This window comes from Podarcis muralis, chromosome 17 (genome assembly GCF_964188315.1).
Source record: "Podarcis muralis chromosome 17, rPodMur119.hap1.1, whole genome shotgun sequence".
Lineage (NCBI taxonomy): Eukaryota > Metazoa > Chordata > Lepidosauria > Squamata > Lacertidae > Podarcis > Podarcis muralis.
The window spans coordinates 15,438,889-15,453,595 of NC_135671.1; the positions used below are offsets into that span (position 1 = coordinate 15,438,889).

General features: G+C 42.9%; 1 protein-coding gene across 7 annotated transcripts in view; it reads left to right on the forward strand.

Moving 5' to 3' along the window:
• Nucleotides 1-13,930, forward strand: part of LOC114587756 (PALM2-AKAP2 fusion protein-like) — a 119,406-nt gene extending 105,476 nt beyond the window's left edge. For 5 of the 7 annotated variants that reach the window (XM_028712454.2, XM_028712455.2, XM_028712459.2 and 2 more), the window contains 3 exons: nucleotides 1,643-1,821; nucleotides 3,642-3,680; nucleotides 9,806-13,930. In XM_028712454.2, the coding sequence (XP_028568287.2) occupies nucleotides 1,643-1,821; nucleotides 3,642-3,680; nucleotides 9,806-9,898 (311 nt within the window). In that variant the 3' untranslated portion in view covers nucleotides 9,899-13,930. The remainder of the gene's footprint in view (nucleotides 1-1,642; nucleotides 1,822-3,641; nucleotides 3,681-9,805) is intronic. The other 2 variants (XM_077920965.1, XM_077920967.1) reach the window with 2 other exon arrangements.
• Nucleotides 13,931-14,707: the final 777 nt, after the last annotated feature.

Below are 14,707 nucleotides of genomic sequence, written 5' to 3' on the forward strand. Positions count from 1 at the left end.
AGGTAGGTAGGTAAGTAGGTAGATGTCTGCTGTTATCTTCAGGGAAATGTAATGGGAGCTTTCCTTTTATCCCTTTTTGATCATGTGAACTACTAATCATCTTGGACTCTAAACTCGTTTATCAGCTGCAGACACCATAGCCAGTGGTGATAGGAGCTGGAGTACAATAAGATCTAGAAGGTCACAGGTTTCCCACCACTGATACAAAAGCTGATGACCAAGGCAATAGGGGCACCATACTGGGAAGGGGGAAGAGTCTTTCCCTTCCGCTTCTTTCAGACTCCATTCCTCAGATATACCCGCATCTCAAATTACTATTTAAAGAGTAGAAGCATGTTGTTTTAAATACATTGCATTTTTTGCAATTTAGCCTTGCATATAAACAACATAAGGCAAATAAACCTTGCTAGCAAACTTGCCCTCCCCTACACTGAAGCCAATGAACCTAGCAAGCAGTTATATGCTCAAATGCAAAAAAACCCACACACAAAAGCACATTCAATGTCCTATCCAGGAAGCATAAATCCACAACAATTTTTAGAGCAGTGAAAATACTGTAGTGGTGTTTCCCCTGCTATGATACTATCAGCAGTTTTTGTTGTGGCATTTAAACTTGTTCAACCTTGCTGTCGGAACTTCACTTCTATCCATTTGTGGCTGTGTACATTAGACTTTACTGTGACTGGTATTTCCTAGATTATAGCAGTGGTAGCCCACTTTCCAGGCAGGCATGCCAAATTCATTGATTGAGAGGGCAACATCTAGTGCAGAGTCCAGTGCACTCTGGTATGCAGTGGAACCTTGGTTCTCGAACTTAATCCATTCCAGAAGTCTGTTCGACTCCCGAAACCTTCAAAAACAAAGACGTGGCTTCCGATTGGCGCAGGCATCCCGGAAACAATAGCCAACAGCAACATGGAAGGTTCAGCTTCCGAAAAACATTGGAAAACCGGAACACTTACTTCCAGATTTTCAGCATTCAGGAGCCCATTTGTTCGTCAACTAAGCCATTCAAGAACCAAGGTTCCATTGTACAGTCAAACCTCAGTTGTCGAGCTTCTTGGAAGCTGAACAGTTCGGAACTCAAACACCGAAAATTCGGAAATAATTGCTTCCGTTTCCGAACGTGCCTCAGAAGTCGAACGGCTTCCAAGGCTCATTTTTCCTTTTTTCCCATTGACTTTGCAGCCAGCTCTTTCATCCTTGGTTTTCGGATGTCAAACGGTCTTCCAGAACAGATTAAGTTCAAAAACCGAGGTTCCACTGTATATGAAAGTGCATTGGAACAGTAGCATAGTACTTGAGAGGAAGGCAGGAGTGAAGGCCTATATACCATAACCAACTCCAAAGGTAGCGCTACCTCTGACCTAAACTACCATAAGTGTCTGTCAAAATTCACAGAAACTTTTCTTAAATAAAAAAATAGTTTGAGAATCTGAATGCAAAAATTCTGTCCTGGCCCTTCTTTCTTCACGAGAGCAAACTACCTTGACTCAGTAATTATCTCTTCAGCCCATGCTTAATTTCAGCTCTCTTTCCTTTTGGAAGTATGGTGGTGTGGTTTTGGGGATTTTATTTTTTTCCAGAATCTTGCTTGCGAGTCTGTTACCTAGAGAAGGAAATTCTGATTGGGTCTTTGCAGGTAAAATAGAGAAGATCAAGCCACCTCCATCCCCAACCGCTGAAGGCCCCCCCTCGCATTCCGACTCGGCATCAGACGAATCGGGAGGATCCCAAAGACCCAAGAACCTGATGCAGACTCTTATGGAAGATTATGAAAGTCACAAAACCAAGAGGCGGGAGAGGATGGATGAGAGCAGCGTAAGCATATTCTGTTTCCTCCGCCCCCAATGCCCCCCCTTTTTTACATGCAGTAGGTTTTTTTTAAAAAAAAAATTAACAAGTTTCTAAAACTTTTCTAGATCACCTTTCCAAAATTCAGCACAAAAGGGCAATGTGCAAGGCCAGTTTCAGGCACACTTATTATGGGCTCCGTTCTGAAAAGGGTCTTTTTAAACAGTACCCTTTTGTTGGGAGCTTTTATAAAGAAAAAGCAGTGATAGCACTGATACCTGAAAAACTTGCCAAGGTTATTGGACGTTGCTCTTAATCAAAGCCATCTCCTGTGGCTGTAGGATCAAGTATGAATTTATTTGGTCCCTTGCAGCATATCCACAAGGAACCCTTTCCCTTTCTCTCCCTCTCAGAGATGAGGAGTTCACATTGAATATGGCTGACACCCCCCCCCCCCCGATCGTGTACTTTTGTGCAGGACAGAAGGGGGTCCTAGCAGTAACACTGTGTTCTCCACTGTCCTCGTGACTCCACTGCGGAGCTAAAATGCCATACTTAGATGCAGACGGATCCTCTCGCTTAGATGTTCCTGGGAAATCAGTGGGGCACTTGGGGCCGAGGCACAAAGCTACGAGACCCTGCCGTGAGCAACATAACTACAGCACAAATATTGTCTGTTTACCTCCTCCCAAACAACCCTCCTGTTTTATCATCACAGCTTGTACCACACCCAGTGTTAAGTTCAAGGCAAAATTCCATAGAGATGGCATTTTGCTTGAAAGCTCGAGTCAAAAACTGCAGCAGAGCCGTTGTTGACCTTAAAATTTACTGCACGCAATCCGTACTTCTGTTCTTGATACTCGAGCAGCAGTTAAACACTGTGGAGGATTTTGCTGCATGTTCCTTGCCTTGTGCAGTCGCTGGTGATTTTTTACTTGTAGGAAGTTGGCTTTTTATGTTGGCAGAATGACAGCGAATTTTCTGAACAGTGCCAACTGAAGTCTAGTGAGTACAAAATCAATAGCCGCCTGGCACAGGGAGCTTCACAAATTTGCTCCTCGTGGAGGTTAGTGGAACTGGTGAATATAAATGCTTCATGAGAAGTAGATTTTGAGATGCACCTGAGAGCTGGGAGCTCATGTGTCTTCCCTGGGCCATGTCCATCCGCCAGACCCCCTGTTTATATGTGCTGTTCAGTTAGAAATAACAGTTGTGGCACAATTAGCAAGACCAAGAATATGTTTAGCACCAACTGGATGCAAAGCACTTACTGGACATTTGAAACACTTCCATAGCTAAAGGGAAGAGATCTCTTCCTTTCTCTGCCTGCCTTTTCTGGAGGAATCAGATATAAAATGGTACAAGGCATATTATTATTATTATTATTATTATTATTACTACTACTACTACTACTACTACTACTACTACTACTACTGTTATTATTATTTCAAATAATGAATAGACTAAAATATTAAATTAACTGTACCAGAATTCATCATTTAGATTACCAAAACAGTTAAAGCAGTGGTGACTGACAAACAGCTTCCTTGTTTTGTTTTTATTCTTAAATTGGCTACTATTTTGCTTGTCTAAGCAGGATTTTTTTTTAGGTTGGGGTTTTTTTTGGGGGGGGGGTTGGTAACAAACAAGGCTGCAATCCTATGCATACTTACCAGGGTGTAAGCACCACTTAACTCATTAGGATTTACATCTAAGTAGACGTGAATAGGATTGCAATGTAAAGCTAATTTAGCTGAACTGTGAGATAGATGCTAGTTCTCAGTTTAATTTGAACTCTCTCTGTCTTTTCTTTATGAACTAATGATGGTCTTTTCCTTTTCTGGCAGTACACCTGTAAATTACTGTCTAACAAGGTTACCTCTGAGGTACTTTTCAAGCACTTGCCTTTGCTTAACATCTTTTTTATTTTTGCATGAGGATTTCAAATGCATGCTGCTGCAGTTTGCTTTCCATTGCTGTTTGCATAACCACTGAAGTGATGGCTTGAAAGATGAAGGCCTTTGTTTTGTCCAAAATACTGTTCCACCACCTCACTGAGCATTTTCACCCAACTGGGCCTTAAATTCCTTTTCTCCCCCCCCCCTTTTTGGGGGGGGACTAGGCAATGAATTTGAACAAAATGTGTGATGGGAAGTGCAGCTGGATCCCAGGTATAACTGCCCCTAAACCAGGCATTAGGGAGCTGTGGCCCTCCAGATACTTGGACTCGGACTTCCATCAGTCCCAGCCAGCATGGCCAGTGGTCAGGAATGATGGGAGTTGTAGTCCAAAAACCTCTGGAGGGCCACAGGTTCCCCATGTCTGCTGTAAACGATGATGGCCACTAGTACCTAGCCTCAGTTTTGGGATCCTGTTTACGATGTTGCAAGAAGAACACAGGACCACTTTCAAGATTCAGATCACAATATTTGAATTATGACTATGACTGCAGTCGTGTGGTGTGCTGTGGTGTTCATCCTCATGACTTAATGTGGGGAGTGGTCAAGAGTGATGCCCTCCATATGCTCTGAACTACAATTACTATCATTCTTGGCTATTTGATTGTCATACTGGCTGACGCTGTTGGAAGCTGTAGACCACAGCAACTGGAGGGCACTGCCTTGATTTCCCCAATTTAAAGCGAGGGGGGTGTCTGTAAACTGTGCACTAGATTTACAGCCCCATGTGTACCATCCAGCGAAGTAATTACCGTATTTTTCGCTCCATAAGACGCACTTTTCCCCTCCTAAAAAGTAAGGGGAAATGTGTGTGCGTCTTATGGGGCAAATGCAGGTGGGAGGCTCTGTCAGCGCTCCCTTTAAAGAGCCACATGGAACGTGTGTGCAGCTCTTAGGAGCTTTTCCTGAGGAGGGAGAAGGGCTGCCCTTCTCCTTCCTTGGGGAAAAGCCCCCAAGAGCCGCACACACACTCCGTGCGCTCTTTAAAGGGAGCACGGCTCTTGGGGGAGCCCCTCCCAAGTAGGGGATGAAGGTTCCCCTTGCCCGGGAGAGGCTGCTCACGGCTAAAGAAGCCAGGACAGCGAGCGGGATCCCACTGGCTGTTCTAGCTTCTGGCTTAGCCATGGGATGAAGTCTCTGCAGGGGAGCGGGGAGCCTCCCTAAAAACTAGGTGCGTCCAATCGTCCGGTGAGTCTAATAGAGCGAAAAAAACAGTAAAGTGTTTTCAGCTCCAGTGCTGTCATTGCGATTGTGCTTGAACAACTTGATCGCATTCCTCCTGCAGTGTCGTAGCAATCACTGATGCTGCCATGCTAAAGGTAGCCACTCAGAGTGGCTAAGGAAACACAGCCAGATGGGCAGGGTGTAAATTATTATTATTATTATTATTATTATTATTATTATTATTATTACTATTACTACTACTACTACTACTACTACTACTACTACTACTACTACTAATGGCTGCCCAGCCCTTATTGCAACATAGCTGTCCTTAAAGGGCAAGCAGTGTGACTCAAGCAGAAGATTTTTGCACTTCACTTACATAGCATCCTGGCAACCCATAGAAATGAAGGAGGTAGGGCTGAGCACCACTTTTGGACAAAGCTCAGCATCACCAGGTCTGGTACCTCTCTGCTCTCAAAAGTTCTCAGCAGGAGTAGCAACTCTTCAGTTCTGAAACTGAAATGTTGCATTGCTAACTCATGAGTTTTTAAGATTGTGTAGGTCCATTTCCTCTCTGTGATTTACTACAAGAACTCTGGTAGGCGTCACATATAAGTGGGCAATGGAAAGGCAGAGGTCTGGGGGGTGGGGAGCCTGAACTTTCCAGTGGAGTTTGGTGGGAAAGCCTATAAGCCTCTGCCCCAACCTAAATCAGATGGATTAAGTTTGCAGCAGTTCTTCAAATCGGAATCCCCTAAACCTCAGAAAAAGTATAATGACCAACGACTTTTTAATTGGGCCTCAAATGTCAAATTGCATATTTTTATTTTTCATAACCTGTTGGACTGCTTTGCTTGGGTGGTGGGGGTATATGTTTTGGTTTTTTCCACCACCAGGGTTCATCTGCATTGTCTCTGTACTGCCGCCAGGCAACAGACTTGAAAAAAAACAACCTCTTGCAGTTTGTTTGACCAATATTCTTCTAACTCGTTCTTTCCTTTGTGGAAGCAAACTTCAGGGCACGGCACAAATATGAATTTATGGCCAGTAAAAAAGGTAAAGGGTAAAAGGACCCCTGACCATTAGGTCCAGTCGTGACCGACTCTGGGGTTGCGGCTTTATTTTGCTTTATTGGCCAAGGGAGCCGGCATACAGCTTCCGGGTCATGTGGCCAGCATGACTAAGCCACTTCTGGCGAACCAGAGCAGCACACGGAAACGCCGTTTACCTTTCTGCCAGAGCGGTACCTATTTATCTACTTGCACTTTTTGGGGGTACTTTTGAACTGCTAGGGTGGCAGGAGCAGGGAACGAGCAATGGGAGCTCACCCCATCGCGGGGATTCGAACCGCCAAACCCTCTCATTTGTCCATTGAACAGGTTATGAGCAGCAGAGATCAAGAACGAGGAAGCTGACTTATATGGAGTCAGACCATCTCACTCAGTATTGTCTACACCAGGCACCCCCAAACTCGGCCCTCCCATCATCCCTAGCTAACAGGACCAGTGTCAGGGATGATGGGAATTGTAGTCCCAAAACATCTGTAGGGCTGAGTTTGGGGATGCCTGGTCTACACTGACTGTTAGTGGCTCTTTCAGGGTTTCCAACAGAGGTCTCTCACAGCCCTGCCTGGGGATGACAGGGCTTGAACCTGTTCTTTCTGCATGCAAAGCAGATAATTCTGCAACAGAGTTATGGCCCTCCCTCTCAGAAACATTTCTGCTTGCTGTTGAATTTTTAACTGTACCCTATAGTTATTTGCATTAATTTTAGAGCTTATCACATATAGTAAACAGTAGTATTCTTTTGCTAAATGCAGCATTTTGAAAATGTAAAAAAACAACAACACATGAGCACAATTCAGCCAGATGTAAGCACCATTGATTGTAATGGAAGATATTAAATGCATGCATTTACTTCTGAAATGAATGGGACTTCATTCATTGCTTAACTGTGGCTGGACTGCATTGTAATATACGTAGAAAATAGCTCAGTTGGTAGAGCATGAGACTCTTGAGATTAGGGTTGTGGGTTTGAGCCCCATGTTGAGCAAAAGATTTGTGCATTGCTGGGTGGGGGTTGGACTAGGTGACCATTGCGGCCCCTTCCAAATCAATGATTCTATGATTAAGTCTTCTAGCCACAAGCTATAAATGTTACTAAACGATGCATCTGAGTCTTCTTCAAAGGGCAGAACAATCTATTCAACGGGCGACAAAACTTCCATTACTCAAGTGTAATTAGTTAGACCAAATGGTTTTATTTTGACCGCTTCAAGGTTCACAACCTAGATGCTTTAAAGCGTGCCATGAAATATCTAATGTGTGACAGCAACATGTCTACAAGCACACCTATTATGCAGGTCCCTTTGACTGGGAGCTGTGTTTGGCCACAACTTCCTCTACATGACACACTCAATGAGAAACCCAAAGTTTACTTAGGTATAATGAGCCAAAAAAGTTTGTTTTCCAAATTATATGATTTCATAGCTTTCCCAGCTTAGCATTGCAAATTGTTTTTAGGGGGGGGGAGGGGGGAAATGCATTCCTCCACTTTAAGATTTTATTCTCCCCCCCCCCACACACACACACTGGGGGCAACACATCCCATTTGGCTGCATGAGGCAAATGGAAATTGGCGTCAGCACCAGCGCCAATTCTGGATGAGGTCACACCAGTTTCTGGCAAGGTCGCACATGCTTGTGCGATTTCAGCGAGATTTTGCCAGGTTTATTGCTTGACCGGAGACGATCACACCACACAGGCAACCACCTTTTAAGATACTAACAGTGCAATCCTGCAAACGTTCTCCCAGATTAAGTTCCGTTTTTTAAGAACTGCAATCTTGAAAACCATTGTCAGTCTCCTGTTTTTAAAAAGCTGCTCTCAATACAATACGCTGCCCTAGAGAACTTCCCTCGCAGGAAATTCCCAAGAAAATGCCAGGGTGTTGTGTCTCAGGGGTGTGTAACATTTATAACAAAGCTATTACAGGCAACATCCCTCGTTCTCGTTTTTACCTGTTTCCGTATCTTGGGATCCTGTGGGCTCCAGCCCTCATCCCAACTCTTTTCTGCTTTGTTGCGGCTATAGTGAATGGCCTGATAATAGGAATGAGAGACTACCGGAGATTAAAATGAAATTTCCAGAGACTAAAAGGCAAATGCCTGTTTCCATCCAGCCCAATGTTTAGACCACGATAGTACTTAGCAACTTACATGGTGCTCTGAAGTGTTTAAAAGACTTTAGGTACTGAGTCAGTAACCTTCACAACTACTCTGTGAAATGAGTCAGTGGGTTCCCCCCGCCCCCATATGACAAATGGAACCAGGGCTGAGACTGAGGAAATAGTAGCTTACCTAAGGCCTCCAAGTGATTTTGTGGGTCAAAATAGATTTTAAGCCAGAACTTTCCAACTTCTTAGCACTCCTCACACACTAGCATGGCATTGCCATGCCCCTTTCCCCCTCACTTCCCATCGGGCATCCCCATGACGCCATCATTCATTCGTACCCACTGGGTGCCAGGAGGCTGTGCCCCTGAAAATGGCAAACGGGGTTAAAGACCCACAAGCCAGCGAGGACCTTTGGTTCCTTGCTGGATGGTGAGTTTTGGTCCCACCAACCATCATTTTTAGAGATACAGCCTTTTCCTTTCCCATATAAACAAGTGGAGACATGTTAAGAACTCCCACCCCCACCCTCACCCTGCAATTAAACATTGCCAGTCTCACTTACCATCACGTTTCAGTAAAGTAGTATTTGGGCAGTACAGTAGTTAATTTTTTTAAAAAAAAATTAATAGTCTCTTGCAGTATTCTTTTTTAATGGCCACTCAAGTGAATTGGACCTCCCACTTTCCAGCCACAGCCGATATTGCACACCCATTGGCATGGATGGAACATAGTTGTACACAGAGAAAAAGTACAGCATTCCCCAAATAGCATGGAAGGTCAACTGCAAGTCAGCTTTAGCTTGCAGCAGAAGGACAATAATTAGTTATGCTGGTAGGTGCCCATCTGCAAACAGCTCAGCTCTCCTCTAAAGTGTGTAGACGCAATGCTTGCTTGCTTTTGTGTCCCAGCCTCAGAAGTTCGTTTCATGGTTTAAAAACAAAAGCAACTGTGATCATCAAAAAAAATTGAGCATGATTAAGACCTGATCGAGTATTTCTAAAAGGCTTTGTAAAGTCACAGATGGAACAGGGGAGAGAAAAGCCTTCTGCGGTTCTTAGTCTTGGGCTTTGATCATCTGCGGATGAAGTGCATTCATTGTATATTAAGGCCACAGCCACTCTGGGTTCCTCTTTGAGCCTGACGCTGCCACAGCCCTACCATTAGGCAAAATGAGCTGCAGACCTCAGGCAGCTTTTTTTTTGAGTGTCAGGAAAGGGGAGCCAATTTTTAAGTTACTTAAATATATTGTTATTGCCTTTTACAGCCGGGGAAGAAGAGAGGCATTTATTAGCTGTTCTGTCTCAGGTGCCAAAATAACTTGATACAGGATTGGCGGTGGGCGAGGGTGACATTTGCTGTTCCACCTCAGGCAGCAAAATGCCTTGTGCCCGCCACTGCTTGCGTTGTTTCACAGTGAAATTGCAGTTCATCCCGATGTTGCTGTGCTCTTCCTTGCATGTTGGCTTTTCCATTGACGTGCTTAAATTCAAACGTTTTAGCCTGTGGCTGTGCTGACATGCTTTTTTCATCCCAGGGAGTAAGAAATGCAGAATGCTGCAAGGTGGATATGTCTTTCAAGTTAACCAGGCTCTACTGATGCAAACTTTTTAAGTGCACAGAACTGTTCAGTGGCTGCCCATTTCAGGAGAATTTGAGATTGGTAACCGAATAAACGATTCTCTCTTTCTCGCTCTCTTTCCCCCCCTCCTCAGGTCCTTGAGGCTACGAGAGTCAACCGCAGAAAGAGTGCCCTGGCTCTGCGGTGGGAAGCAGGCATTTATGCTAACCGAGAAGAAAACGAATAGTTCTCTTGGCAAAGTAAGAGAGCAGTTAAAAACAAGACAACAATGCAGAGACGAAGAAACCAAATAGAAGAACAAAGTTTTAATTTTTTTAAAAGGAAAGCTTCAGCATTTTAATCCGGTATTTATTACAAGTGTATCGATCTCTGCAACCCATGTTTAAACAGAAGCAGTTCATATATGCATAGATATACGCACAAAACACGCAGAAAAGTTATACTAAGGGAAAGCATCTGCTACTCCACCCCCCCGCACACACACCAAAAAGAAAAAGGACGCGAAGAAGCAAGCAGCAACCTTGGTGCTGATATCATGGCTGTGTCAAGAAGCAGCAGCAGCAGCGACAACCCAAGAGGACACATTTCAGAGCGAGCAGAACGAACACGTGTTTCTTTCTGAATATTGTCTTCTTCCCAGCCTTGTATGTGGAACAGGAAGGGTTGGCCTAGATAGTATTTCACCACAAGATGGCACCTCACATGGAAACAAACAATTGTTCAAGCTATGTTTGAGCTTGACAGCAGCTCCTCATCATCCCACGTGTAGCGTTGAGAAGAGGGCTATTACTCTGATATATCCTAGACAGCCATAATATAGCACGGTTTATTTTTATTTTTGCTGTTAACAAATGGGGGGGGCGGATTCGGAAGGCTGTCTGTTAATTTAAAAGTTTTTTTGTTTTGTTTTTAGAAAGCAACAAAACAGGCTGTTAACTTGCAAATGTGAATGTACAATCCCATACATTTAGCCATAAAATACGATGTATTTTTTTTCCTGTTTATTTTTGAAAGGGTTTTTGGGGGAGATGGCAGATTGTTCGCTTTTTTCTTAACTTATAATGGGGTGGTTTTTGTTGAAGATTTGCCATCCCATTTTTTCCTCCACACATAATCAGTATGCTTAATAATGTTTCCTTTTAACAGTGCTGCAAAATCCATAGGTAGCATAGAAGAGAGAAATGCCAAATAAGGATATCTTAGTTTTAGTGGGTCTATATGCTTGAAGTGAGCAGTTTGGCCTCCTCTCTGTTTCTCAGCGCTTACCGGCATTATCATCTGCATTTAACATGAAAAGGACCATTGGAAGAAGAGTCGGGCTGAGTTGGAAAGATATGGGGAGCATCTGAACCATTGAAAATATTTTTACTTGAGGCAATAACTGACACATGAGTTGGAATGTTACAGAGAAGGAACGAAAGAAAAATAATGGAATCTTTAACTATATTTATGCTATGTAAAGGTCTTAGTTAATAGAGCGGGAAGGGCAGAGATGTTTTGCGTGACCAGGAAAATGAAAAGTTGGAGAAGGTAACGGAGGGAGTTGGGAGGAGGGGACCCAGGGCCAAAGGACTATTTTTGCTGTTCAAACAGTGTTTTCAGAGCTAAAAGATAATATTGCAGCTTTAGTTCGAGTGTAGGGTGGGAATCAGTGACAAAGGAATATGGAGTGGTTGTGAGTGTGTTTGCTTGTGTGCGTGTGAAGTAGAATGGTGAAGACAAAGAAATGTGGGTGTAGAGATTATTTTCTCCAAAGCTGTTTGCCAGCTCTAGGGGTATAAACGTGTGTGTGTTTTTTTCTTTTATGAAAAGGGATATAAAAAAAGGCACTAAAACTGATGCAGTATTTGTTAATAACTAAGCTGAACTGACATGGTATTTGCATGAGTTAACATTTCCAAAAGTATTGAACAATTTTGTAATCTTGACATTTAGGAAAGAAATGCGGTATTTATTCTTATGCTTTGCCGTCTGGCATAGTCTTAGAGGCTGCTGGTTTTCTCTTGTTGTGTCAAGAAATGCAGTAGAATGTGTTTAGTGATGGAATCCCAAAAAAATTCTGGACTAGAGCTTGTCACATTTTAGGCAACTCAAGAATGGTACATGCATCTTAACTAAAAAATTACTTTTCATTGATTTGTAAGAGGAGGCAAAACAAAAAGCCAGCCCTCCACAAGTTTCTCTTCTGTTTCCATTTTATTTTATGTTTCATGTTATGAACAGGATCTTTGTATTCCGCTGTTTAGACGAACAAGGAGATTTCATGTTGAAATACATTAATTTCCTCCTGGTAAATGTCTAAATATAAACAGAGTAGTATGAACACAACAGCCTTGGCAAGGATTCTGTACTGTGTGCAGAAACTAAAGTAGAAATATTTGGCTATAACATAGACCAGCTGCTTGGATAACATCTGTACCGAATTCTGATGCAAACCTCCAAACCAAGCTCCTCACGTATATAGAGGAGCCAGTCATAAAGAATTGAAGATAAGAGTTTTGCGTATACAACGGGAGCTTTCCCTGCCAATAGGAGAATCCACATTCTGTGCATCGGCAACGCTCCTGGGTTACGCGCCAGGCTAGCTATCCTCTGCTTACCTCATTAGAAAACATGGTGGATCCTATGCCCTTTGCAGATTTTGTAATCAGAAAATCCAATCAGAAAATATTTTACATAAATGATCTTTATATTAGTGGTTTGCACACTTTTCTGATTACTTTTTTAAAAAATGGGAATTTGGGGCACAAACCAGCTAAAGTTAGTTGCTGTTGTCCTATAGATTTCCATAGGACTACGCATTTAGCTGTTGCTTGTTTAAATCAGCGGAGGGTTTTGCTTTGTTTTTAGTGTTTAATTTTGGCTGGGTTGTGCGATAGGTGTTTCCTGAGGCTTAAATGCTGCACAGGAAAGAGGAATCCAGCTAATGGGCTGAGAGGAAAAATAGGTATGTTGAAAGAGAGAGGGGGAGAGATGCAACACAGTGGATTCGAAACCAGAAAGGGCCAGAGGCCAGAATTTAGAAAATTCTTTCTTTCTTTCTTTCTTTCTTGCCTGCAAGGGTCACCCAATATTTTCCACTGTTTTCTGAACCTTTTAACAAAAACTGCCTGTACAATCAAGTTGGGATTTATTTATTTTTTTACTCCAAAAGACTGTGTCTTTCAAAAGTGAGGTTAAAAAAATAAAATTCTCAGGATTATGACGAAGCAGATGGATTCTGTGCTGAAGATGTTTTTAAGCCAGTAGTGAGTAGAGTAGTGCTCTGAAAGATGGAGCGTGGAGAAGGTGGGTGATCAGCTTACGTTACACACAACCCTTGCTGAGAAATGGTGGTTTTCTTACAGGGGAGGTCAAGCCAAAGATAATACATTTGCTTGGAATGAGAGGCTTTCTCCTCCTTTACAAGGTTGTAGTCAACTCAAGGTGAAAGAGCAAGGAGTTGTTATGGGAAAATCCCCTTTTTTTCTAGAAGCAAAAATAAAAAAGCCACTTCAAAACATACATTTCGTTTGTCTCTACGTATCTTGTTCCTTCCCCCCCCCCCCCCCAGTGTTTCCACCCCAGCAGCAAAAATCTGAGATGGGTATCGTGGCATCATGGGATAACTTTGCTAAAAGGAAAGAGAGGCTTGATTCATTATGCTATTCCCACAACACAGTTTTTGGTGGTTATTATTGTAAACTACTGACAAAAGGACAGTTTCTTTTTCAGGAATTACGGAACCTTAGCTACCATTTTCAGCGAGTGCTTTGATAATGAAGCAATGGACTCGTCTCTTCATTATTCCCACCACCACTGCTTAATGTCTTTAAATATATGCCAGTACATGCGAATATATTCAACAACAACAACAACAACAAATTAATGCAGAATAAGCTTTGCTTCCAGGCACATACAAAGAGTTAAGAATTATTACTTTTTTGAAGCAAATACTGATAAAATTGAACTGTGCGTTGACTAATAGTTAAGGATTGCAATTTTGTGACGATGTCCAGGATTCTATCCCCAAAATCTTAACTGCAGAGCAGTTTCCTCAGACCAGTTCTGACCATTTCATTCCCAGTCCAGAAGGATCCATTGCAGAATACTGTGGCAACTCCGTCGTTGCAAATGACCAACCACTCTCGCTGCAAAATAGCGTGGCTTCTTGTATATGTTTAACCACTTCATTGCTGTACCCTGCTTCTGTTTTATAGTGACTGTGAGGCATACAATGCAAGTATACACTTATTTTCTCATTAAAACTTAAACTTGTCTTGTGTTTCTTATCTGAAAGCAAAGGGGGTTGTGGGGATGTCGCATTGTTGGCAGTGCCCTTCGGATCGAGTGTTTGCTATGACTTGCTATGGCAAGAAGCCCATAGGCCAGATTAGGCCTGCGGAACTTGTCTTCTCAACCACCTTCCCTGTGACCCTGTCATTCTTCCATTGAGATGTGGTAAAGATTTCACCCATATTTTCAGCTGGAAAGGAAATCGGCTTGTTTAGAAAAGCTGGGAGGGAGGAATTCCTCACTTTATATACACAACATATGCCCGATATATATGGAGACTCCATTTTCTCAGCGCCTGGCGAAAGAACAATGTTAAATAACAATTGATGACCTCCTACCGGACCACAATAGAAAGTGTCCTCTCATATTGTATCACAGTGTGGTACGTTGGCTTGACAGCCACGGACAGAAAGTCTTTACAGAGGGTGGTGAACACAGTACATGATATCATGGGCTGTCCCCTGAACCCACTAGATGGCATCGCAAGGGATTGTTGCCTTAGGAGAGCAAGAAAAATTCTAAGGGACGATTCACACCCCAGCCAGCACCTCTTTAATCTTCTACCCTCAGGCAAGAGATATAGAAGTATAATCAGTCATACCAACAGGCTAAAAAACAGTTTATATCCGTGTGCTGTTAGGCTGCTGAATGGAAAATAATTTGTGCAGCTGACTTTCGAGGTTGGTGTATTGTATGACAAGCACATAGCGTGCAATGAGTTTGAGTGTTTGGGGAGGGGGAGGCTCAGTTAATTTCATTG